At 33.6% G+C, this 25044-nt stretch overlaps 1 protein-coding gene across 1 annotated transcript in view; it reads right to left on the bottom strand.

Annotated features, from left to right (window-relative positions):
• The window catches only part of LOC117173266 (protein O-mannosyl-transferase TMTC1-like), a 1004108-nt gene that overhangs the window by 21476 nt on the left and 957588 nt on the right, over positions 1 to 25044 (bottom strand). The window contains exon 14 of the mRNA XM_033361737.1: positions 2597 to 2726. Coding sequence (XP_033217628.1) covers positions 2597 to 2726 — 130 coding nt within the window. The remainder of the gene's footprint in view (positions 1 to 2596; positions 2727 to 25044) is intronic.

The raw sequence follows: 25044 nt of genomic DNA, 5'->3' as shown, positions 1-25044 counted from the left end.
ATTTGTCATAAGGACAACCGCAGGAGTTCGCCGGGAGCGGGTGCTCATCTAAAAAACTGCACCCGCTCCCTGCAAAATCGCGTAAAATTTCAGCGGGAACCGTGTCTTACGACTGTGGCATAGGTGGTTACAGTCTGACGGACAGACTATGATAATCTGACAAAATCCTCGTGCATTCTGAAGATATGGAGCGACCAAAGGACGAACCCCTTCTGCATTTTGTTCGTGAGTGTCTAAGCATCTTGTTGAAACGCAGTGATTCTTTCTAGGCTATTAACCAGTAAAAGCTTGGCACTTCCAAGCGCGACAATTATAAGGACGATTAGCATAACATAATATTTCGGGCAAAAACAGCGCAAATTCCTAATAAGGTCTCTTATACGATGTTTCCTTTTATTCTCTTTGGATGTGCTGTTTTTGTCAACTGACGCTGAAAATTCGCTAACAAACATAGTGGAATTCAAAACATGGAATTCAAAAAGAAACATGTAAGCCCTACAGTAAACATTAGAAGAAATTGTTTTCCTCGCTCCAAATAAGATTGACGCATTTTTTGAACCCAAACTCCATTCTACTCTCTTGAGTGTATTTCTCGATAATCCCTTAAGCAAAGTAAGAGAAGAGTGGTCTCATGGTGTCACCCTTTACAAAGCGGTATCAATCGCTCTATGCACCCTACGATGAGCGGATGAACCTTTGGACTTTCCAACAGATAGATAATAAGTCTATGTGAGGTCGAATCAAAAGCTTTCAGGTAATCAATCCAGCCCTTCGATAGGCGACGCTGTTAAAATGTTACGTCTTTGCAAACACATCTATCGATGAGCAGGCTCTCTCGACAGCCTGCCACTCCTTTCTTTGAGCCGCCTTGTTCGTTCATTTCTTGCTACACAGGTTCATTTTTCCGAACAATCCAATCATCAGAGACAGTTGTGAATATCTTTTACAGGAGATAAGTGTGCTCAGACAAGTGATGAACTTGTAATTCTTCAGTTCAGCTGAATTTCCTATCTTTGATAGGAGTACTGTACGCACTTTCACCAATGACTTCAAAACAGCTTCTTCCGACTTTAGATGTGAAGTGAAAATGCGAGCCAGATGCTGGTGGTTTCAAGGAAACTTTTTCCACCAAAAGCTCTTGATACAATCTGGTCTCGGAGTGAAATAGATCTGCATGCCTCTTAATGCTGTTTTTATCTCCTCGGCAGTAATGGGGAGACATTCTTCCTTAGGTGTTATGAGGTCATTTAATAGCTCCTTGAAGCTATTAATGTTCACTAAGTCTTTTAGCAATTGATGATGAACTTTGTAGATTACTGTCCAAAAAGGCGGATAGTCGACAGTCACTATTGGTTTTCTCGGACCCACTTCTCTCTCTATCTGCTCTAGACTTCTCCTAGCGTCAAATAGTACCCCTATTCTCTCAACCATACGTTCAGCAGCTTTGACTTGTTGAGCGTTTGATAACGGATTCGCAGCTCAGGTGAAGAATGTCGAATCTTCTTTGTGCAACTCTTGCCAGATGTTATGCAGCTCTCCTATCATTATACTCACCACAATTGATAGATCAGTGGTCGGTCTCTTCAAGAATCTTAATATTTTTTGAAAAGCTCACGACTGTTTCTTCATTATAAGATAATACGTCACATATTCAAGTTTGAAGCAATTTCGATTAAAATTGAGGAAGATATGACCACTTGAAATTTCGCCACGTATCAGTCGAGGGGGTCTGGCAGTTTAAAGTCGTACATCAAGCATTAGCGTCACGAAGTGAAAGTAAGAGAGACGTGTGTTCCTCGCAGCTGATGTGACGTTTCTTGTTTTTCGCGACGCGGTTAACCAAATTCTCCGGAAGTATAGGAACTAGACATTGCTTCGTGATCCAAAATGTTAGTACATAACTGTCATAATATAATTAAACGCACGGTTTGACGATTTTTAACATGAAAATACTTTTTGTATACGCGAAAGACAAGACGCAATACAGAAATGCAGTTAAACAGATGATTAGCACTGAGTCAAATGTTTTTAGGTTGGGTATTACACCAAATTTCAATGCGTATGAGTTTTACGAAGAATTATAACACACACAGACACATTTGGTAAATTCTACTACTGTAAAAGTCCGAATGTCTCTGTGAAAACAGGAAATTTACATAAGGCTCCATTGGTTGTTGTACGACTTTGAATTGCCAGTAGGGCGCTAGTTACCGAAATGCAATATATGAAAAATTCTCACAATACAACTATTGCGAATTGTGACATGTTCTTATCACCTAAATGACGGCATCAGCTTGGAATTATATATATATATATATAATATTGCAAGCGCTCTCGCCCTGCTCCCCTGAGAAACTAAAAAACCAGCAGTTCTAGGAAATCCCAAAATGGGATGTGTCGTAACCGCTGTTCACTTGTCGCTACCCCGACCTCCGTGCTCGCCTTAATAATACTGCGTTAGACTACCGCTCACGTACGTGTATCTATTTATACCGTGCTCACGATGGGTCTAGCCCTAATATTATTATATATTATATATATACTTCTTTAAAATACTTTAGGATTTCAGAACACTCAAAGAATTTAATGACCTCACCAATAAACAGAGATTCCGCTGATCTTGATGAACTCTTTGACGTGATTCACTCTGAAGTTGCCAGGCTCGAATGTACAAGTCTCCTCGATATATAAGACCTCCCCGCCTAGCTCTTAGCATCATGTGCCATCTGAAAAAAATTATAAACTAATCTAAAATATAGCAAATATGTTTTGTTTTGCATTTCAAACAATAGTATATAAAAAATAGATCGTAAGTTCATGATATTTCTAAATAAGGAATTGCAGAATTGGAAATAACCAGTATAAGGCTCAAAAAAAAATTTATACGAACTTTTAGCACTCTAGTAACCAGAAAAATTAATGGTTATTTCTTCATCTTTATTCTTTCGTTTGAACACTTGTTTTCGCAATTAGAATTAAAATGTATAGACCTGCTTATAACAAAAGGTTTAAATGACAAATGCACCCAAGGCAAAAAGTACTATAGTCGCCTTAGTCATTTCGAGGCCTTTCAAACATCCAACATACCGACGTCACTTACATACTCTGGCCTTTTCTTCCTCTCCCGACGTGGGGGCATTGAAAGGAAGAAGCGAGTTCTTGCTAAAACTGACAAGCTTTAAAGGCCGTTTCTCCATTCTACCACCAGAAATCTTACCCCTACTACTAAACTTTCACTTATTCATACATCGGTGAAACGTACACGGCCAGTTATCTTAACGCTTGAGGGGTCTCTACTTTTACCGCGAGTTGTCAAGATATCGTTGTCAAGCGGCATTCGTTGGCTGACTTGTCCCTATATCGATGAGGGCAAGTTCTACAAGTGCTGGATGACGCAGTTACTAAACTCAAGAAACAAGAGAATGTTGCGACCCTTGCTCATGAAAGGCGCAGAGCGCGGGTATTCAATGCATATACTGCGCAATATTATGCATTCCAATTGAAAACTGTTCAGACAGTCTCGATGCATGCAGATAAGAATTTCGCGGTCTCCCTACACCGCTGCATGCATGACGGTGTTTTTCCGGTGTTCCTGATGACGTACGCTAATGTGCCAACTAAAAATCAATATAATAGAATCAAAACCCCACTCAAATATTTCACGGAATATTACGTGGTACCGCAACTGCACTGGACGTTTTGGAGAAAATCTTCTAACTGTAAGGTTTAGTCATAAATTTTTCACCTTCACGTTTAGAATATTTTCTTGAAAAACTTGTCTGTATTCCCATGACGTCATGCTAAAATACTCAATTTAACCTTCCTACTCTTCCGGCCCCTTTCCTTGGATTTTCAGGGGAAAGTTGACCAAACGGCAACAAGCTGAGTACATGAGTTTTTCTACCCATAAAGTCATTATTTACGAATCGCGTGTGTGCTAGACTCATAACCCGTTAATTGATCAACGTGAATATGCAATATTCACATAATTATGTATTATAGTTTTAATGACCATATTGAATGACAAATAAAATAGCATCATTATGAATAATAATGATAATACTTTTTTAAAATAAATACATTTGAATCTTATAGAAATAATTATTTATTTAATTTGAAATTTTCGCATATTTTCTTAAAATTTTCTTAAATTATATTTTTATATTAGTGCAGGAAACATTTGTTTAGATAAGATGTTCGTGCAATCAGTTGAACGAAACGTCAACATATTTTATGAAAGAAAAATTAATGATTCTAAATAACTAATTTTTTCTTTAATAAATTTCTGACTTGCAACTTTCAGTAGTTCAGGACAAATTCCGCTAAGTGTTGTAGAGCGCACTGTCTCGCAATAGAAATCAAGCTATCAGTTAGTTTATAAGTTACCCACACTTTTTTTCATAGTTATAATAAAAATATTTGATGGTTGTAAGCAACAACTGCTAAATTTAAATTATTGCATTTTAAATATTATATTTTTTAAACAGCAGTGATATCTTTGTAGGTCAACCAAAATCAAGGATTTGGCCCTTTAAATCAATAAAGTATATTTTCTGCATAAGTTTTACATATTAATTGCAAGAAAGTCCTATTGGAGTCAAGTACGCTGAGTGAGGTGGGGGGTAGGGGCCCGACAGTATTATTTTTAATCTCTCTCAAGATCTGACATTCATATATACGAAGAAAAGAATAATTAAAACCGTTTCCGACCCAAAAATGTATTTCTATTGCTCATTTTTTATAATTTTCTGCATAAAACGTTACTTTGCTTACTTTGAGTTTAAATTACGCGACCGTTTACATGAGTTTGGTGGCGCCTCCTAAAAATCGGTAAACTACGTATTTATCATTCGATTTACGCATGCGCAGTACATTTTTTCATATCTCACTAAAAAGTGTCACCTTTGGCATAATTTTCAATGCAAAAAGTTGGACTTTTTGTGCATGTGTTATAAAAAATACTTTGTCAATGTTGTTACATTTGCTAACACTGAGAATGTATTTTTCTCATTCCTTTTAACTAATAGCAAACTTCTTTGCTCAGTTAGTATTTCTTTAACTAAAATAAATAATAATTTGCAAGAATAATTTCATAATGCTAAGCAAATTTCCTTTGTTTGTAGATTTTTTTCAGCGTACTGCTGCAAAAAAGTACACTCAAAATGTGGTTCTGTAACTATCACGCTCGAATTTTCATCAAATACATTCCAAGACGAAGTTTCAACTTTCCCATGACATTTGTCGAACATTGCAATCTTCTCGCGAACGGATTTCCGACTTTCGAGAAACGTCATCTGCTGTCTCGGTTCATACACATCTTGAAGGAAAAGAAATTGTTGAGTTAAGCTAGCGTGATTCTCGAATCCCTGCTACCTTTCTCCACCATCTCACCCTAAGAATCTTCACATTTCTTCCCCTTTTCATGTGAACAGTACACACAGAATATTTACGAGGCGAAAAGCGCGGTATGTTCATCGTTTACGTGCGAGGAGCATCTTGCCTTTAAATTCCCAATTCGCAATTCCTTTCCATCCCCTTATGCATGATTTCACCCTAAAGTATCAAGAAAATTTTTTTCATCCTTATGACGTTCACGCTTATTGAAATTCTGTAAAAAATTCAAGTGTAACCTGAAATAAAATTCAAACATCAGGAAATATTGATCGGATTCTGCTTTTGTGTATGATGAAATGAAATTATTTTATTTTTGCCTTGTGTCCTCTCATGGCATCATATCCTTTTCCTAATACTTAAAAAGCACTGCAATTTCGAAATGGTAGGTTGGCCCCTTTTTGGCATAGATTTTATTGAAACGCTGACCATCAAAAGAAGATACGCTCAAAACGCAGTCGCTTTAGGTGGCCCCTGGGATATATTTTCAGATCAAATTTTAATTTTAATTTGTTTCAAACGCTTCAGGATTCGAATGAATTTATAGAAAATTAAAATTAACGGTTACCTAAACTTTCGTTAGGATTAAAAGAAGTTTTTTTTATAAAATATCAGGCAATTATGTTTTTTATAGTTTTAGAGTCGCAATTGATTTAAGATCTTGTCACTGTCCCTAAGCATTTTATTGTCCGGCCTGACCTTTCAATCGTCCGCTGTAATACAGACGTTGATATTGCAGGATGAGCTAGCACGCGTACTGGAGAGCGCTGAGATCTCAAATCAATGCTGTCTTTAAAACTGTGAAACATAATTGCCTGATATTGTCTAAAAAGATTTCTTTCATCCTAACAAAGCTTATGTAACCACTTATTTTAATTTTCTGAAAATTCGTTCGACTCCTGAAGCGTTAGAAACTTTCAATATATAATTTACGTCATGGGACGAATAAAAATCGTTATAAATTTTTAGTGACAATTCATTGAAATTCTGTAAATACTGTTACTTTTGATATATGATGGTGCATATTTTCTAAACTTTTTACCACAACGTTCCAATCAATGTAGATCTTACGGCAAGTTGAACACCAAAAATTTGTATTTTGCGATTTCAGAAAGAAGTGAAGTTTTCTTAATTATTTAGAAAACTAAGAAAGTCAGCACATTCATTTATAGTACTAAAAATATGTACAATAAAATAATCTACTGAAATATGTTATAAAAAATTAAAATTTGACCTTAAAAAAAATATGAGCCAGGGGCCAACTAAAACGACGGCGTTTTGGACGTATCCCCTCTTGATCGCCAGCGGTTATATTACTGAATTTTAGGGCTATAAAATAACTAGGATTTGGTTTTTGCGACGGATAAAATAAAAGTACTTAAGTACACTTTGTCTCTTCGTATGCCCTCATCTCTCCCTTTTATTAATAAAAAAGCGCCCTCAAAAATAAATGTTATTTATTTCTGCATAAACAATATGGTTTTTAAACATTTTTTGTATTATTTCGATCTACTCGCCTTCATGGGCTTCCAACTTATTCTACGCGAGCTATTTTTTGAAAAATGTCGACTGCTCATTTTTCTAACGTTAACAAGTTCAATCTGTGTCTGCTGAGAAAATGCCATTTTCACAATACGCATCCCGCGAAAGTATCACGCGTCTCCAGCTACGTGAGTTTTGTTTATCCCCTGAAAAAAAGTATATGTCTGCGGTTAAGATCTTAGAATATTCTTCTTCTGCGGCACGCTCACACGTATTATATTTGCTTTACGTGCAAACTTTCAAATATGTTGACGTTTTTCATTTAAAAGCGGAATCGAGTCGGCAATATAATTTTTCTTGGAAATTGGAGAACAAAAATTACCTATTTTTTGTAACTAAATTTTGATAGAGACTACGAGAATATAAAACTGCGCGAAAAAAGTTGACAATCCGCGAGAAATGAGAAGGTCACCAGTTTTCTTTTCGGAAGAGTAACATATTTAATCCACAAATGGTAAGAATTCCTCATTTTTTCATTACTTCTTTATTTTGTCATCAACATAATATCAAATGAAGATTTTTTCGCTATTTGATACGCTTCAAAATTTACAGTAAATAATTCCTCAGATTTATTTATTAAACTGAGATATTCAATCCTGCAAAACTAGATTTTAAATGAATTAAATAAAATAACTAAATTTGCAATGTTTTTTAATTTTAATTTTCTAATTCTAAATGCTATCTCCATCAAATTGACCAAATATTTGAATATTTTTCTTCAAACAGTCAACTTTCAGGCTTAATTTCACGAAATGTAGAACAATGGATGTTTGTGGTAATCATAGTTTTCGTTAATTTTAATTTAACAATAGCTATTTCTGAATACTGAAAGTTTCAGTTGGTTCTCTTTTAATCTTCAATACAAAACCTTTACATTTTCCTTATTTTGTCAAAAGATAATCACTTCGAGCTTACAATTTTCAAGTGTCTAAAGCTTTATTTGCAATATTTCTTAAACTGAAGTTTGATGTTCATGCTTTGGAAATTTTAATAATGAATGCTTTTAACAGGCCATAGATTAATTTAGAGTGAATAAAATTGTTAATTTTTTATTCCTTTATTTCAAATTATTAGAACTTTTATCAGAGTGTGATTTATGACTAAACTAAAAAAGATAAATTATCAAGAATTTCAAGAACTTGTACTTAATTGATTTTTCTGCGTTGAAATGCCTAATTAATAAGTAACCATCGATGCATCGATTTATTTAATTATAATTATTTAATTTCAATTGATATTGAATTTAAAAATTTTTAATTGACTATTTTCATAACAATTGAATTTTTAATTGAAGAATTGGAAATTTAACCCTTGAAGTTGTTTTAAACTAGATGATATATTAGTGACACTACTTACCGTTGGAAAGTTTTTATAAAAAAAGTAACAACAAAGTTTGAATTGGCTAATTTCAAATATAGATTGTTGAAAATTTGAAGAAACTCAATTGCAAGATTAAGTATTTGAGCTATCAGCAGAGCCTTATTTTGAATCCGTGCTTCGGGGTCCAAAATTATAAATTAATATTAAAAATTTTTTAAGGTTCTAGTTTCACCAGCCATTTTCGATGTTTCTTCCTCTACTTTATTGCTTCTTCAACTGACTGACTCTTTCAGTCCTTCTTCCTCTCAATTACTTTATCATTCGTTTTCACACTAACACTGAGCCACTGACAGTATTATAATTCGATCTTCTTGAAGTCCGTGGTTCGAGCAAGTGCGTGAATTGATTTGCGATTTTATGTGGGATTACTTAAGCGCTTGTTCCTCTTGTCAGAGGAAAAAAATACGGGATAATATAGCAGATCGAGATAATTTCATCGCTGATGTATTAAGCGCTCACCTAACTTATAAATCGCCGATTTATGGTTGCGGGTTTGATTTCGGGTCAAATTTTCCTATTTGCATCCCTACTAGTAAGAAGAAAAATAGGGATAGAATAAACGGAGGGGTTTTTGTGGTAGTTTGCCAATCGACACGGAACCGGCCAAAGCAAGAAAAAAAAAGTTTGCCATGATTTTAAATCAAACCGTCACGTCGCGTCGGCCTCCTGCTCTCGTTTCTTGTATTCGGCTACTAGTATGCAGCATGAAAACCCATTTTGGCCATCCATGACGTTCTTTTTCTTTCGCTCTCGGTTTTTATAATTTACGAATGCTCGTGATTCGTTCCTCTTGTATCGGCTGAATAACCCAACAGGCCATATCATCGGATATACGATATCACGATGAAATTTTGCCCGACAATTTTCGCTCTCGCGGTGACGAAAAAACTTCGATGAAAAAAAAATCTGCGGAAAGCTGATTGCAACTCAATTTGAAATTCGTGCTGAATTTATATATAATAGATTGAATGATTAAAATAACATATATGTCACTATATACAAGTGTATCACAAAAAATATTTATGTATCGACTATGTTTCAAAAAACGTTTGAGTTTATTTCTTTATTTGAAATGACGTTCGCCAGTCATTCCAGATTATGTAATGGAAAATTAATGTGACCTATTTGAAGAATTTCAATTCTAAAATTTATCAATGATCCAACATTTTTATTTTGAAACTTGTCGGAATGGAACTACTTTAATTTTTTAAATTTTAAGATTTAAAAGTTTAAACAAATACAAAAGTGCACAAAATAATAGACATATTTGATAATTAATACTCTCCGGTTTAGCATATTATTTTATCATATTTTTAATTCACGTTTAAATGATTAAAACTTTTAAGAAATCTTTAAATGCTTTGTATTTTTTTGATTTTTTTTTTAACTTTCATAAAATATTCTCGATTCCTTGAAACTGCCTAAGGTTTTTTAATTCCTGCGATTGTATGAATTCCTCAAATTCCGTGAAGAATCTGGAATGTCTTAAATTCTCTGAAATACTTTATTACTTAGAATTCTTTCCGTTGTTAGAATCGTCGGAATTCTGTGAATTCTCAATTTTTTTTAATTCTCTGAATTTTCCTCATTTTATGAATTTTCTAAATTCTAAGAATTTTTCGAATTTCTTGAATTCTCCGGATTCTGTAAATTCTCTTCATTCTCTCTATTTGTTCAACTATATCTGAATTCATTTAATTCTGTTCATGGTATTAATTCATTCATTGACCCAGATTCTGTGAGTGATCCTAATTTTTTTAATTCTATTAATGCTCCGAATTTAATTAATTCTACGTTTAGAGAATTTTCGAGATCTAAGTTCACGGAAGTGTATGCTTTTATTTCTCGTTGTTTGTGACTTAAGTTTTCAACTTCGTGAAATAAAACCGTGTTTGGATCTGTGCTTGAAAGTCTAGGACTCTATGATCTAAAAGCATAGCATTCGAGACCTGAGAGAACAAAGAGGCGTGGCCTAATGTATGAAACTTTGAGACTGTTTCTTTAAAAGCAAAGATACCGACATTTTAGTTCTCGCAATAAAGTGTGACTTTGTATCGCAGATTTCTGGAAACTTATATCACTAGGCTATAGACTGATAAGATCACGGATACGTAAACGAATTTAAAAGAATTTATAAGAGTTTAAAATCATTCGAAGCATTTCAAAAGAACTAAAATGATACATATAATTGAATGGAATTTAATGAAATTCAAGTAAATTAGAAATCATTAAAACTAATGTAGTAAACCAGAGAGTATTAATTACTCAGCAAATATACCATTGGTTAAGTAGGCGTATTAAAACGACGGGGCAATTAAAGAAACATAGTTTTTCTTTTAGTACACTTCGAAAGAGGTTTTTATTACCATCGAGGTGTCGATGTGTACTTATTTTTTCTTTTGTACCAGCAGGAGAATAAATGAAGAAAGCGAATAAAAATTTTTAACATGTGACTGACTGTTATACGAGTAAAGCCAATATTTAAGTGTGTATATTCAAGCGCTTCTGAAGTTCTGAAGCTAAAAATTAATAAATGCAGTATTTGAGTATTATGAATTTTGGGATTTACGAAATCTTACAAATCTGGTTTGACTTTCATAATTGTCCTCGGGTTTCTCTATTCATCTTTAGACGGAAATAATTCCACAAACTCCAATAGTTAGTCATACGAAGAATTTTTGAGCCAATATGTGAAATCCGTCTATATTCTCTGTGCGCACAATAATCAAAAGCAGACTCTTGAGAAATTTTGATGAAAAATCCTAATTTCCATTTTAAAAGTATTCACAAAATATGGACTTTGATTGGCGAAACATCAAAGCAATGGTAAAGTTTGGCTGAAATTTTGATGCGTTTTATAACGCACAACAGTGTCTCTTAATTTGCATACATGTTCATGTTTGTAACGAAATTTTTTAGTGCGTTTTGCAATGCCAATGCAATTTAACGTAGTTTAATGCAAATTTTTATTTCTAGAACGATCTGCATTTTTTTCGCAGACGCTGGTCGAACGGGCGGACTAGGTTTCCAATTCGCACAGCACTGACAACTACAATGTAGAATGATAACGGGTGAAGTTAGGGGTGTTGGAATGGGGGCAGTCGTTGCACACGAGAATTTTCAATATGCGTCGTTTGACAGATGTGCTGTAACATCCAGATTTTAAATGCAAATATAAATCTTCCCTCGAAGCGAGTCGACAAAATGATGAACCGGTGCTAAGCAAGAGTTGCGGCGAAGGGCGAAGGGAGGGGTATCATGCTAGAAAGAATATTTTCAATTAGTCTTGATAACGGCTCGCATTATTCAAATTGCGTGTAAGAAAAAATTAAAGACTCCTATAATACATGTTTATAAGTGTAAAACTAATGCCAACTTTTAACACAGGAATTTTCCTTAGTGAAATCAACTTGTGAGAAATTATGACTTAAGAAGCAATAATGAAGATGGTGATTTTTGACTAAACTGTCATTCCACAGAGAGTAATTATATATTATTTTTCTTTCGCCTGGTCATATTATTCGTAATAAGAAAAAATGGTGTAGTGGAGAGTAGTTCATGATCTCGTTGCGGGGCATGGTTACAATTACAAACAACGCCCCTGTTTTTTTTATTTTACATAGATTCCTTTTTTTCGAAAGATAATGATTTGATTCAAATTCTGTTTTGAAAGGCGCCTCAAAAGAATAATTATAAAAAAAATAGTTCTGGTGGAAGTCGATAAAAATTTCTTTGGCTAATATTAAGCACTAACAGCATATTTTAAAATACTTAAAGCGTGGAAATGTTAGGTTTTAAGATGTGCATTATTTTATTAAACTTCTGGGGTCCTGATTGATTTGTAAACACCGCGCCCTAGCGCACCTTATGTAGTTCAGCAGGAAATATTAGGTTATATCTGTTTTTGCCACATACTGTCCTTTTATTAATAAGAAAACATTACATTAATGTTGAAAGTGTCTAAAGTAATTTTTCTTCGTTACATTACACTTTCTAGACTTAATATATTATATCATTTTTATTTTACAATGTTCAAATTGTTTAAGTAAACGGCACTGATATAATGGTGACCGTTCCCCAGTGTATGGGCTACGCTGGTTGAAATGCAACAGCCATCTCTTTAGTAAATGCTATGTTAAAAGTGCAAGCATAATTTCTTTCATATCTTACTGTGTAAGTTCAAAAAACTGATTTTCAAAGAAGAAAACCTTCTTCAAATTGATTTAGGACAAAAGAATAATATACATTTAGTCTTGTAAAAAAAAATTTTCACAACATTTGCATTTGCTCCAGGGGATAATCCTGAAAATCACGGAAAAGTTAGGACATTTTTTGATCAGGGGAGATCAGGAAAAATTCAGGAATTTATAGGCGAAATTATTCGTATAGCTTAATATTCTTTTCAGCAATTTGTATGTATTAAAAACAGTTTTTTTTTCTTAATTTTTTTTACATATTTTCTTTGTATTTCTATTTCCATTTCTTTTTTTACAGTTAGTTTTACCTAACGATTATATTTTTAGTTACAAAATTTATATATGGTCAAACATTCAATCATTTTTTTTAAACTCATCCCTTTTGGTTGAAATTTCAGCCATTTTTCTCTCACGAGCTTCCCATAGAAAGATTTGCGTAACATTCAAGCCAATCGCCTAAACTACTGGGAACTTGACCAGCAAATGCGCCATCATTTTTGGGATAGATAGCAACGAGAATATTTAAACGAACTAATTGCACGCAGAAAGTAGAATATATCCACTAATCGAGAAGACACAAAGGTCGGGACGTTGGCAGTCATCAAGGAGGACAACCTGCCACCGATGAAGTGACAACTGTGCTGCATTATAGCAGTCCATCTTGGACAAGACCGGGCAATCCGGGTAGTAACGGTTAAAACTCAAATATGGCAGCTACAATAGAGGATTGAACTTGTTGTATCTTCGTCTAATCTATTAATTTACAACAACTTTTCAGATCCAATACAACGTATTTCATCAAATCTTCATTGTAATCTCACATCACGAAATATTCCTACTATATATCTATGGTAACATTGTGTCAACGCCTTTTAATATTATTCATTCTTTTCTTGGGATGATCATGCATGGTGTCTTCTAATTGTATTATATATCAGCCTTTAGTATATTATTCATGTAATATCTAGTTGAAAAATCTATAACTTAACCTCACTTGAAATACGGCTAATGTAAATTTATTTACAGATATAGTTTGATTACTTGAACGCAAAGAATTCAAAGGGGGGTGGCATGTTGCATCGAAAACATTTTTTTATTTTTTTTACTTTTAATCTTCAGGATATCTTTGTAATTATAGTCTTATTTTCAACTTTTTTTAAAGGTTTTCTGTAAGAATAGTTAGATCCTGTTGCATAACAAGGCAGATGTTCCTCAGAGGGAAATTCGAAAATCTAATGTCAATGATATTTGTACTTCCAAAATGTATATTTCATAACATAATCCTTCATTCATACCTTTACTGACCGAACGTGCTTTCGAAAGAGTGCCAAGGTCTAAATCTATTGCACTTTCAAATCTGCGGTTCAAGGTTGGGCCTATGTGGAGACATTAACCAGGGCCTCTCATTTTCAAGGAACTTTTCCGGCTTAACCGAACCCTTGTACTATCATCTGTACTCATTTGTTATCACCAATCATTGCGATTTAAAGACAATTTTTAAAACCTCTGATGCGCTTCATCACATCCGAAAGCCTGTCTTCCACTGCTCAAGGAGTCAGATATCTTTTAGCCTCCGTAACGAAAATTTCTCAAACAATGACCGAAGTTTACTATTAATATTACTATTTTTACTTTCGAATTATACGCAGGGGAGACATGTGAATCTCGTGCATCAGAATTTGATGTTTCATAAGTTCAAAATCTCAATAGAACTGTCGTAAAGTAGAAAAATATTTTAGAGAAATTTTTCAATCACGTTTTTTATCACATAGACACGTGGTAAATTTAAAAATCTATTATGAAATTTAAGTTCCTTAAAAAGATTATAAAATATATTAAATAACATTTTTTTCCAAGAAATATCTTTTGAATTTACTGTGAAAAATTGGAATAAAAAAAGCCATATTCAATATAGCAGCCATAATAAATTATTTTACATTATTTACATGAAACTCGGTATAGAGAGTCACTGATCATGTTTAACTTATAAGCTAAGGGGGCTGAAACTATAAGCTGGAATGCCAAAGAACTTATATTTTACAAAACATTTAATTTAAAAAGAAATTTCTCGGAAAAGTTATTGAAAATAATTATTCATAGCGTTTTCAATATTACTTCAATATTTACTTTTCTGGGAACTTATAAATTTATATAACCTATTAATACATAAATTTTCATTGTGATTGCAAATTTTTTCAGGAAATATATCCAAAGCAGGAACGACCGTTTGTATTTGAACCACTGTTTGTATGGGTTCATTAAATAATAGAAATTAGAAAAGACAAGAGAAAATAGAGAAGGAAGCGGATTTGGAGTTTACCTTCTTTATCTCTCCTCCTTTTTTATTTTGGGTTTTTTAATTTGCATGGGGACATTTAAATATAAAAATAAAAAAATTCGAGCGAAAAAAGAAAAGGAAGGCGATTTGAGGTTGCCTTATTTTTCTCTCCTCTTTGTTTATTTTAGGGTTTTTAATTTGCATGGGGACATTTAAAAATAATAAGAAGAAAAGACGAGATAAGGAACAGAAGGAAGGGGATGTGAAGGTTGCCTCCTTTCCTCTCTTCTTTTTTTACTTCGGGTTTTTTAATTCGGATGGGGACATTTAAAAGTAATAACAAAAAAAAGACAAGAAAAAAGGGGGATTTTGAGGTTGTCTTCTTTTTTCTCCTTTTTTTTATTTTTGGTTTTTTAATTTGCATGGGGGCATTTAAAAATAATAATACAAATACGAGGAAAAAAGAGAAGAACGGGGATTTGCAGCTTATCTTCTTTTTTTCTTTCTTTTTTTTATTTGCATGGTGATTTTTAAAAATAATATTTAAAAAAGATGAGAGAAAAAAGAGAAGGAGGGGGATTTGGAGAGTGCCTTCTTTCTCTCTCCTATTTTTTTATTTTGGATTTTTCTGCATACATAGGAAGATTTAAGACTGTATTGTCCAAATCTTATCATTAGATTGTTCAATTCTTTTTAATTTCCAAGGATTTCGTAATTAAATTTAAATACTGCATGTTAAAGAAGAATTTAAATTTTCTTTTATTTCGAATATAATTTCTTGCATTTTAATTGTTTCATTGCTATAAAACCGGAATTTCTTATATTTCTTCTTACTACTCGTGCTCAATTCTTACTGTAATAGTAATTGCGATTTCGAGTTTTTTCAAGGAAAATGTGCAAAGCAGGAACAGCTGTAGTGAGAATGAAACAAAATTAAAATAATAAAAGACGAGAGACAAAGGTAGAACTGACAACGGGGAGCAGGCTCAGGAAGCTTTAATATTTGATTATTAAAATATAGCCCTTAAGTTTGAGAATTCCGTTTTTACTTGCTTTCTTCTTTTATATGAATAAATATATTGCCCTTTATTAACAGGAATGATGATTTTTTTTACTTTGAGCGTCATTTTCCCACGGCTCAATTGAAAAGAACAATATTCCGAGCTGTTTTTTTTTAGAAAAATGTATATCTATTCGTATATCTAATTTGTATATAATAAAAAATGTGTCGTGAAATATAAATCAGTCTTTGGAGTTGAATAAAAATAAACTGTTATTTATCAAATATATGTTATAAATTTTTTATTGTCTGGAATTAAAAGTAACATAATTTTTATACATTCTTGTGCGTATTTTTGTAATTATTTATACATATTACAAGACATTTTTTAAAAGTAATTTTGAATCGCGCGCCAAGTGCGGCCAAACAGTGTGCAGTCGTAACGCAAGCGTAGTAGCACAGAGTACCAACATTGGCATCACTGATGTGACAAAACAATAAACTGCACTTTAAAAATATTATTTATTTTTGAAGCATTACTTAATCCTAGAACAAGAGTTAATGAGTAAGCTTTTCGATATGTTAAGAATATTTTTTTTTTCGCTGAAAATGGTGGGGCGAGATTTAAGCTAGCAACCTTTCGGATATCAGGAAAGGTGGTTACCGGTAGACTACGAGGTCCATTGCATGATTTTTGTTACAATTTTTACATATTGCTTGATAATTCTTAGAGCCGTTTTTCTCGAAACTAGGTAAGTATTGGGAAATAAAAGTCTCTTAGTAATAACCTTTAATTAAAGAAATACAAATCAAAACAAAATACTGTTAGGCTTTCCCTTAATGGCCCTGGAAATCAATTTTTAATCACAAAAACCTGGTAATGAAATCCCAAAAGTTTATTTGGGTGGAGGTGGTTGCGGGTGGGAAATAACATGCAATGCATATTTAAATTAAAATGAAACTATACAATAAAATAATATCACAAGTAAATGAAAAGAAAAACGGTTTCTCATAAATGCAATGTTCAAGCCGAATCAATGTAATGGTACAAATTTGACAAACTTACTCCGAAAGTAGTACCTGCGGGTGCCTAGCCAGTTTGAAAAATTTTGAACGTGGAATTCATGTCGATATTTTTTTCTTTGAAAACGTAGTACTGTTATTGAATTTTTCATAAGGAAATTAAAATCATTTTTTATTTAAACCAGTTGTTTGATTGCAATGCGAAAAATAATTTAAATCCATTATTCAACTCTGAAAGAAACATCTCATCCCGAAGAAATCTTGTTACTGAAAGGTTTTTCATTTATCATGATAAAATTGATCTTTTACTGATTGCAGAATGAATAAAGAGATCTCTAGGCACTTTGCATACTACTTTACTAATTATTTTATAGATTGTAATGAAAAGAAAAAATAATAATTGTCAATAATGCTGTAAGTTTTTAATTTCGTCTCCGCTAATATAGAATGTTAGAGTAAAATTTTTTTTGTGATATTCTAGTTACCAATTATAAACATTATGATAGTTGAAAAGTTCCATACTAATAAACTTTCAAGAAAAGTATAAGCCGTGGCCATATAACTGATTTTTGAAGGGTTTCACTAGTCACTTTTTGAGCGGGTACCAGATTACAAAACAATAATAAAGTTTAAAGAAGGTTTCATAATATTGTAAAGATTTAAAACGACTTAAAAGGATTTTTAACATTTTGCCTATCTGTTTGAATAATTTTCTATCTCTAAGATTGAAGTAGAAAGAAACGATTTATTCATTTTCAACTGTGTCTATCCCTTCGATCCGTTTCGATCTTTCTTTCAATCTAAAGTCACCTCTATTCTTTTGAATCCGAACTAGGCTATCCATGTCTATCCGCCACTTATCCACATGTATCCTTTTCTTATCACTCCCTAACCCTATCCTTGTTTTTCTATTCAAATAAATTCTTCACTTATCCACGGCTACCTTTTCTGCCCATTAGGAAATCCAAAATCTAGCCTATCTTTTTCAATTTTTATCTTCTTGTCTAATTGAATCCTCTACTATCTTTTCCAATATCTAAGATATCCCTGTCTTCTTAAATCTCAGTCTTTCTATATGAAAGCTTAATTTCTTAGCCAACTCAAAAAATCCAGACTTGCCAGCATCGGGCTCAGACCATCGCTAGCCATCACTTCATCTGGTCCGATAACACTGTTCCTCATAGCATTGTACAAAGGTTGGTAGGTGTAAAAAAGTATCCACATGTGAAAAATTCATCAGAAACTGTGCCGTCTGCACTTAGGGTCATCCGCGGCTAGAGACAGGACTCTGAGAAGCAAAATTTCACGAAGTATCTTCTGTAAACCTGCTCTTGATTACCTACTAGGATCGTAGCTTCTGGAGCGTATAATGTCTCACATATTATAATAATAATAATTCAAAAATAAAAATAATAAAACCAAAAACTTAATAATAAAATGGTAGCATTTTTATACATAGCAGACAGAGCTATCATCGAAATCCTAAGGGCGAGTTAAAACTAAAAGACTCTTTGAAACCTAATGCTCTTAAAATCGTTCGAACTAAGTTAATAAAAACTAAAAACTAAGGACTTAATATATGTTTTTCGAGATCAAGAAAAAAATAGAAACAAAAATATACTGTGGTACTATAATTTCAAATATTCTAATGCTTATATTAAAATATGAAACTTCAAAATAAAAGAAGGCAAGAATCAAACATTCATTCTACAATTCATTATCCAAATAGCTTTGCTTAAAAATCATCTTTTGTACAAAGAAAAAAGTTACGTTTCCGTGTGAAGACGCCACTCATTTCATCCCGAACAGTGGAGAGAAAGTAACACGCTAATATGTTTTTTAAGCTGTTTGAGGAGGCACCATCGCTACTGTCAAGACCAGTCGACTACGCAGTTTTAATACCTAAACTCGTATGACTTACTGAATTGAAATCTGGCAACATTGCGATCATGTCGCCGGCGACATGAAGCAACGGCTGACTGAGATCTACATTGATCGCACCTCGCGATATTGCCAGATTGCGATGGTCAACATTCAGAAGCGCAAGTTTCGTGATTAATTATTTTTTTCATGTATATGCATGAACCAAATAGTTAATATTATTTTTGCACCTCAATTTTGAAATACTTGTTTTTCATTAAAAAAATTATCAATAATATCTTAATGGTGGTTACTTAGATATCACTCAGTAAAGAGCTCAAAAACGCCATCGCTCACAAGACGCAATGTTAAATACGACGAAATTAAAAACGTTAATAACTTATTTATGAAGTACGCTAGGCTACTGAGATTTTAAGTGAGTACTTTTGGCGATCATAGTTGGATATTATGAAAGTTTGGTTGAAATGGTAATGAAAATACATGTAGCGATGGTACCTCCTTAAAAGGCGAAGAGCAGCGTAAAAAAAAGTGGCTTCACCTTTTGACATTTTGGTTCCAGAGACAAACAGCTTATCATCTGAATGTATTGCAAACGATTATCTTGCTTGCTTATATTCCACAAGTGGCAATACATCAAATGATTATTCTGGAGAGCCCTGCAAGAAAACTGCGCAATCACAATATTTGCTTAATAGTCAACAGAAGTCGCAAAGTTTGACAAGCAAGCGTATTTAAAGTTTCCTATAGAAAGAATAACCGACTTATTTCTTAACAAGAGCTTCCTCTACAATTCACCTCGCGGTAAATTCTAATTTTAATATAAACTCTGTAGTACCGGCGAGTCATCTGCATCTCCCAGCTTGCAGCCGACATGTACAGTAACCTGTGACGCCCCTTGACGTAGTGGCCACATAGATGCCGATCATAAGGGGGGGTGGGGGGACTAAAGCTTCTGAAAATCTTGTTACAAATTTTCATAATAACCCCTTATTCCTTATGTATCAAGACAACTGCTGGAGACAAATTTTTTGCAAAATCTTCGACGAATAAATGAGAATAATAATAATAAGCGCATAAATCCTTATATGAAGATGAGGACCATATCTTCAAAGAGGGCGAACAACAGCATTCCTAGATTTAATCGGTTTAATTGCTGCATACAAGCTTTTCGGCTACGTTTAGAAGATCTTAAATTACTTTCGTCGTGGCAAGGTGGGATGGAACGGATCCCAAGGAAGCCAAATTCCTTGGGATCCGTTCCATCCCTTCGATATTTGGCGCGAGTTCTATCCCTGGATCACGGTAACTTCTTGACCGCATCTGATTAGATTTAGGTCTGATAATTATAAATTTTATATGTGGGAAAACTTAGTATATCAAGGATATTAGAGTTTGAGAGAAGCAACCTTGTTTTCATCAAACGGTTTCGACAAATTAATGACTCCAGGATCCGACAACTAGATTGGTTGTTAAAGAAGAATTATCCATAGAACGCTTAGCCTTGTCAATAATCTGACCTGGGATAAATAAGCGAGTAGGATCGATAAGCTTCAACCAACCTGGCTGGTTCATTCGAGTAACATCTATATTAGAATCTGCTGTACATATTATATGGTCCACTGAACTATTCGAACGAATCAGCATGTCTTCTAAAACGCAAGTCGCCTCTGATATAGAAAATTACGCCCCCCTGCAAACAACAAGGCTCTTCCATTCCGCCAGTATCACAAGAAAGTTATGAATCGTCATCGTCATACTGTAAACCTCTCTATGGAGCCACAACTTAGAAAATGTCTATAATACCCAGACTATGTAGGGTAATTACGTTTATAATATAATTTGACTTTTATAACGGAGATTTAGCATGAATATTTGCTACACGTAATTATTATAAATGAGGATTATTAGCTAACGTTTGGTAATGACCCAGAAGTGAGATATAAATAACAGTAGCATAAGAGTTCAGAGGCTTAGCACAGAAAACGTCCGTAACAAAAGTGACAGAGGCCAGTCCAGAACAGAAGTATCTGGATGTCTCAGAGCTGAGAAAGTACTTCGTGGAGAGGAGCCAGTGGCGTATGGAAGTCTAAACGGAGAGCAGTGTTGCGGCGAAAAATGAGGCACGCAGACATTAGTTGGCTGGCTTATGTAGACAAGTCAGGAATAGCCTGAAACCGAAGTTGAGCTAAGGTGAGTTTTAATGAAAGAGACAAGGTCCGCCCGTTCTTAGAACGTTCACTGGTTTTCATGAATCATTATTTTTGTTCCTGATCCAGGCTGATTTCCTAAAGAAAAAATGCCTTGCTCTAAAAATTTCTAGAACGCTTATTTTCTTTGTCTAACTTTTTTACGTGGTCTGCCCCTTCCTTCAAGTTAGAATCAATTCCTTAGACCATAAGGCTGGTTCTCAAATCAAGACGGGATGCAAAATGGATCTCCAAGGTCCCCATTGAGTACCTTGAAGCCGGTCAAACTCATAATTTTCTTAACAATACTCTTAAGATACTAGTGAACAGGTATTAAAAGATACCTCATAATCACTTCTCTGTCCCTGATTGCATTTTCTAGGCAGGTAATAATTTCATTACGTTATAATTCAATGTCATCGATGGCCACTCACTGAGCGGAATTTACTTCAGCTAGCTGCTTTTTTAAAACTTCAACATTAGAGATTCTAAAAAGTACCGACTCAATTTCGATCAGTATGTGATTCTTTGGATGGATAGCAGATTGAAGTTGAGCCGAAACAAAAGCAGAATCAGCACTTTGCAGTTTTAAGGTTTAACTTGTTCTAGCTCTAATTGCTTTCACTTTATTGATGTGGTCGCAAGCATTAGATTCAGTTTGACTAGAAGTATCGAAAAAACAAAATCTGATCAACAAGAGTTTAGTTTTTGAGGGGTGTAGAAGCATGTTGTTTGTGAAAAGTTTGTACAGTTGGGTTTTTTTGAGGCAGGCTCTCTGTAGGACATGTACCAAGTGTGGGGAAATACCAAGAGAGTGAGAGGCTGGGGCCTTGCGTCAAGAATAATTTCACTCTTCGACAAAAAAAGAGTTTTTGTAAGCTTTTTCAGCACGAGAGATAACTGATATTATTAGTTTCATTATTTAAATCTTAGGCTACTCTTTTCCAGATACTTCGCTTTTGGCATAATAAACTTCAAAATTTTGTTTTAAGTATTAAAAGTGCTAAAAATTTGTTTTATGTGGCAATACCTATTCACATTTCGACGAACCTGAATCTGTATTTTTACCTTTATACCTCTAAACCTATATACCTCTTTACCTCTATACCTCTGTTTACTAGAATATGTTTAAAACTAATCCAGGAAGATACCAGGATTCCTGAGGAAGTGTAATATGTAGGGGACTGCGTAATGTTCATTTAATGATAGTGAATACTAAAATAGTAGTTGAATATTACAGCATCTCAAACTAGATTTACTTATAAAACTCGAATTATCTTTTTCTTCGCCATCACGTCCATTCCATGATTGTATAGTTTCGTAGGAAAAATGGGTTCATTTTCTTATTCAAGTTTCCTTATACTTAATGCAGATTGGTTGCAAAGAATGGTGGCTGCATCTCAGGAGAATATGAGTATGTGCAATAATATCCACCCTATTCAAAAAAATATTAATGTTCACTTTCAGTGTTTTGAAAATCGATTCATCCATCTGTAAAAAAATGTTGCTATTCTGTGTGACCCTAGTGAATAATTAACATAGAAAAATGAAATAATATGTTCATTTGAGACAACTATACTATTAATAGTATATCGATTTTTAAAATCATAAACAAGGTGCTTTTTACCGAGAATTTATTTTTGACACTAGAAATACACTAGAAATACGCGTAGTTCGCTGACGCGTGACGCAACACACACCCTCCAGACCATGTTTCAAAATCCAACACAGGCTATAATTTACACAGATAGTAATATAATAATAGATAGCTATTGCATTATACACTTGTATATTCTGAGAACATAGTGAATACACTATATGTGAATAGTCATTATGCATTAAGAGCATGACATAGTCTGTCCAGAACAATGTGAGGTCTTGCTGACAGGATAGGTTTTTTAATTTTGAACACGGGAAAATCGTATGTTGGGGTAATGACAGCAAGACTTATACCATGAATAAGGTCCACAAAAGAATACATCCCAAACGAATTTACACACAAACTTTCATGGTTATTTTCATTCAATTTCTCAGAAAGGTCATTAGCAAAGAAGGTCATCAGCAAAGAATATTATTATTTTCTTTTAAATTGACTATAATGGGATCGGCAAGATGCACAATATGAGGAGTCTTCAAAAACTAAACACAAAAGATGACCGTGGATGTGATCGTGGCTGTGGAGGTCACGGTTCAATACCCACCATCCGCTATTGATGAATGTGAGAAAATGAGGGTGATATTGCCAATAAGATAGAAGAAAGTATCAAAATAATTTAGAGAGTTATTGAATTTCATTTGCGAAATCATTCGATTGTTCGATCGATTACGAACGGCATCTGTTACTAAGTGGGGATACCGTTGTTCTAATGCACTTCTTACATCGATTACGGTGTTGCTACGAGGACTTCTTACACAAGGCTCTACGAGGAAGAAGCCTCTCTTGGTCTCATTGATCTATCTGCCATTGAAGACAGAATTTTGAATGGAATAAGCGTCATTCATAGGACTCCACTCTCAACGGATTCTTGTGTTTCAATTAAAACTTCTATTTACTAAATTATCTAAATTCATTAGAATTCAAATATTTAGACTTAAGCTTTTGGAAGCGTATCTTTCTATACCTTTCTATACTTTTGGATACCTCGTTGTGCATGCTTGCATTTAGCCTCGTAACTTAAAAATTAAAATGCAGTGTGTTCAACATTTATTGTAACGACTTTGTATCTTTACAGTATATATGGACGGCTTTCTTACGTAAAATCATGTGCTCTGAGACCCGGTCTGTTTTAGGCAAAAACGCAGTGTCTGAAAGATACTGCTTTTTTGCGTAATTTTGGGTGCCGTATTCGAGCCTCCGTGTTTCAATTCTTGCAGTTACGGGAAATTTTCTGTAGATACTGTTTTCTTACCAAGCACGACTCACCAGAATTAAAAGATGCGGCTTTTTTGCAAAAATTATTAAAAAATTATCTTTAATTTGATTAACAATTTTAAAAACAATTTTCATAAACAGATATATCTTTTTTGTGCGATTCCAACGATATAAAAAACTCATTTTCGATTTTTTGTATATATTGCTTTCTTAAATATCACGGCAGCGTTACTGTCTGATAGTAACGCGTTAACGTTACCATTACTGTCTAAAAATTTATAACGCGTTACCGTTACCGTTACTTTCTTTGAAAGTACAAAATACCGTTAACTTTACTAAAAAATGTAACACGTTATCTTGCCGTTGCTTCTCTTATTAAATATTTCATACATTATTTAAATGTCCAAAAAGAATTAATAAAGCTAAATATTATATTTACAGTTAGGTAAAGTAATTTAAAAAATACTCAATTTGTCTATAATAGAAGAGAGTACCCAAATATGAGATACCAACTCTGTTTGGCGTGATTGTTGGAATTCTTTGTACTGAATTGAAAAGTAATATAGGTCATTTTAAAGGAAACTTAGTTTGTCATAAAAAGTTCAAATAAAAAATTTTATTAAAAATTTTTTCATGCTCAAAATACAAAAAATGTAAAAAAATATAACACTGTGGCTCAGCTACAGTGTTATAAAAACCACAGGTATCTCATATTATGAGAACCTCACCGTGCAACTATGCAATTACTATGACTGACCTGAACAATGAAAAACTTCAACACTATCGATATTTTATTACTCATTTATTCAATCCTTATCATCCCAGACAAACTTTGCTGCTAAATACATATTTATTGAATAATAAATAGGGTTTAAAGAATTCCCTTCCAAGAATTCGACCACCATCGTCTTCACAAAAAGTTCGCCTATAATCTTTAGAAGCCCAAACAAAAATGGACTATACCACGAAATTACTTTTTCTTCAAGGGCTACTAGTTAGTCCTAGAACCAACAGAGTGGGTCTCTTAGTTTAGCTGATACCCTGTTTTCTCTTATTACGAGAATATCACATATTCGAGTACTCTCCTATATATCTTTTATTTAAACTATTGGGTCGGTAAGAATGTTCGTTCTGATTTTTCTCTAAACTTTAAAAATTAAAATTAAATATAAAAAAGAATACCTAATCAATGTTATATACGAGGGTGGATTGATAAGTTTCCGGCCTGACCAAGAGATTGCGCCACTAGGCCTACCTTGAGGTGGCGTTCTATAGTACCATCCTTAGATAGCTTG

The sequence above is a fragment of the Belonocnema kinseyi genome, chromosome 5, assembly GCF_010883055.1.
Source record: "Belonocnema kinseyi isolate 2016_QV_RU_SX_M_011 chromosome 5, B_treatae_v1, whole genome shotgun sequence".
NCBI classification, from domain to species: domain Eukaryota; kingdom Metazoa; phylum Arthropoda; class Insecta; order Hymenoptera; family Cynipidae; genus Belonocnema; species Belonocnema kinseyi.
Note: the sequence above shows the minus strand (reverse complement) of the source record. Positions and strands in the feature narration are given on the sequence as shown.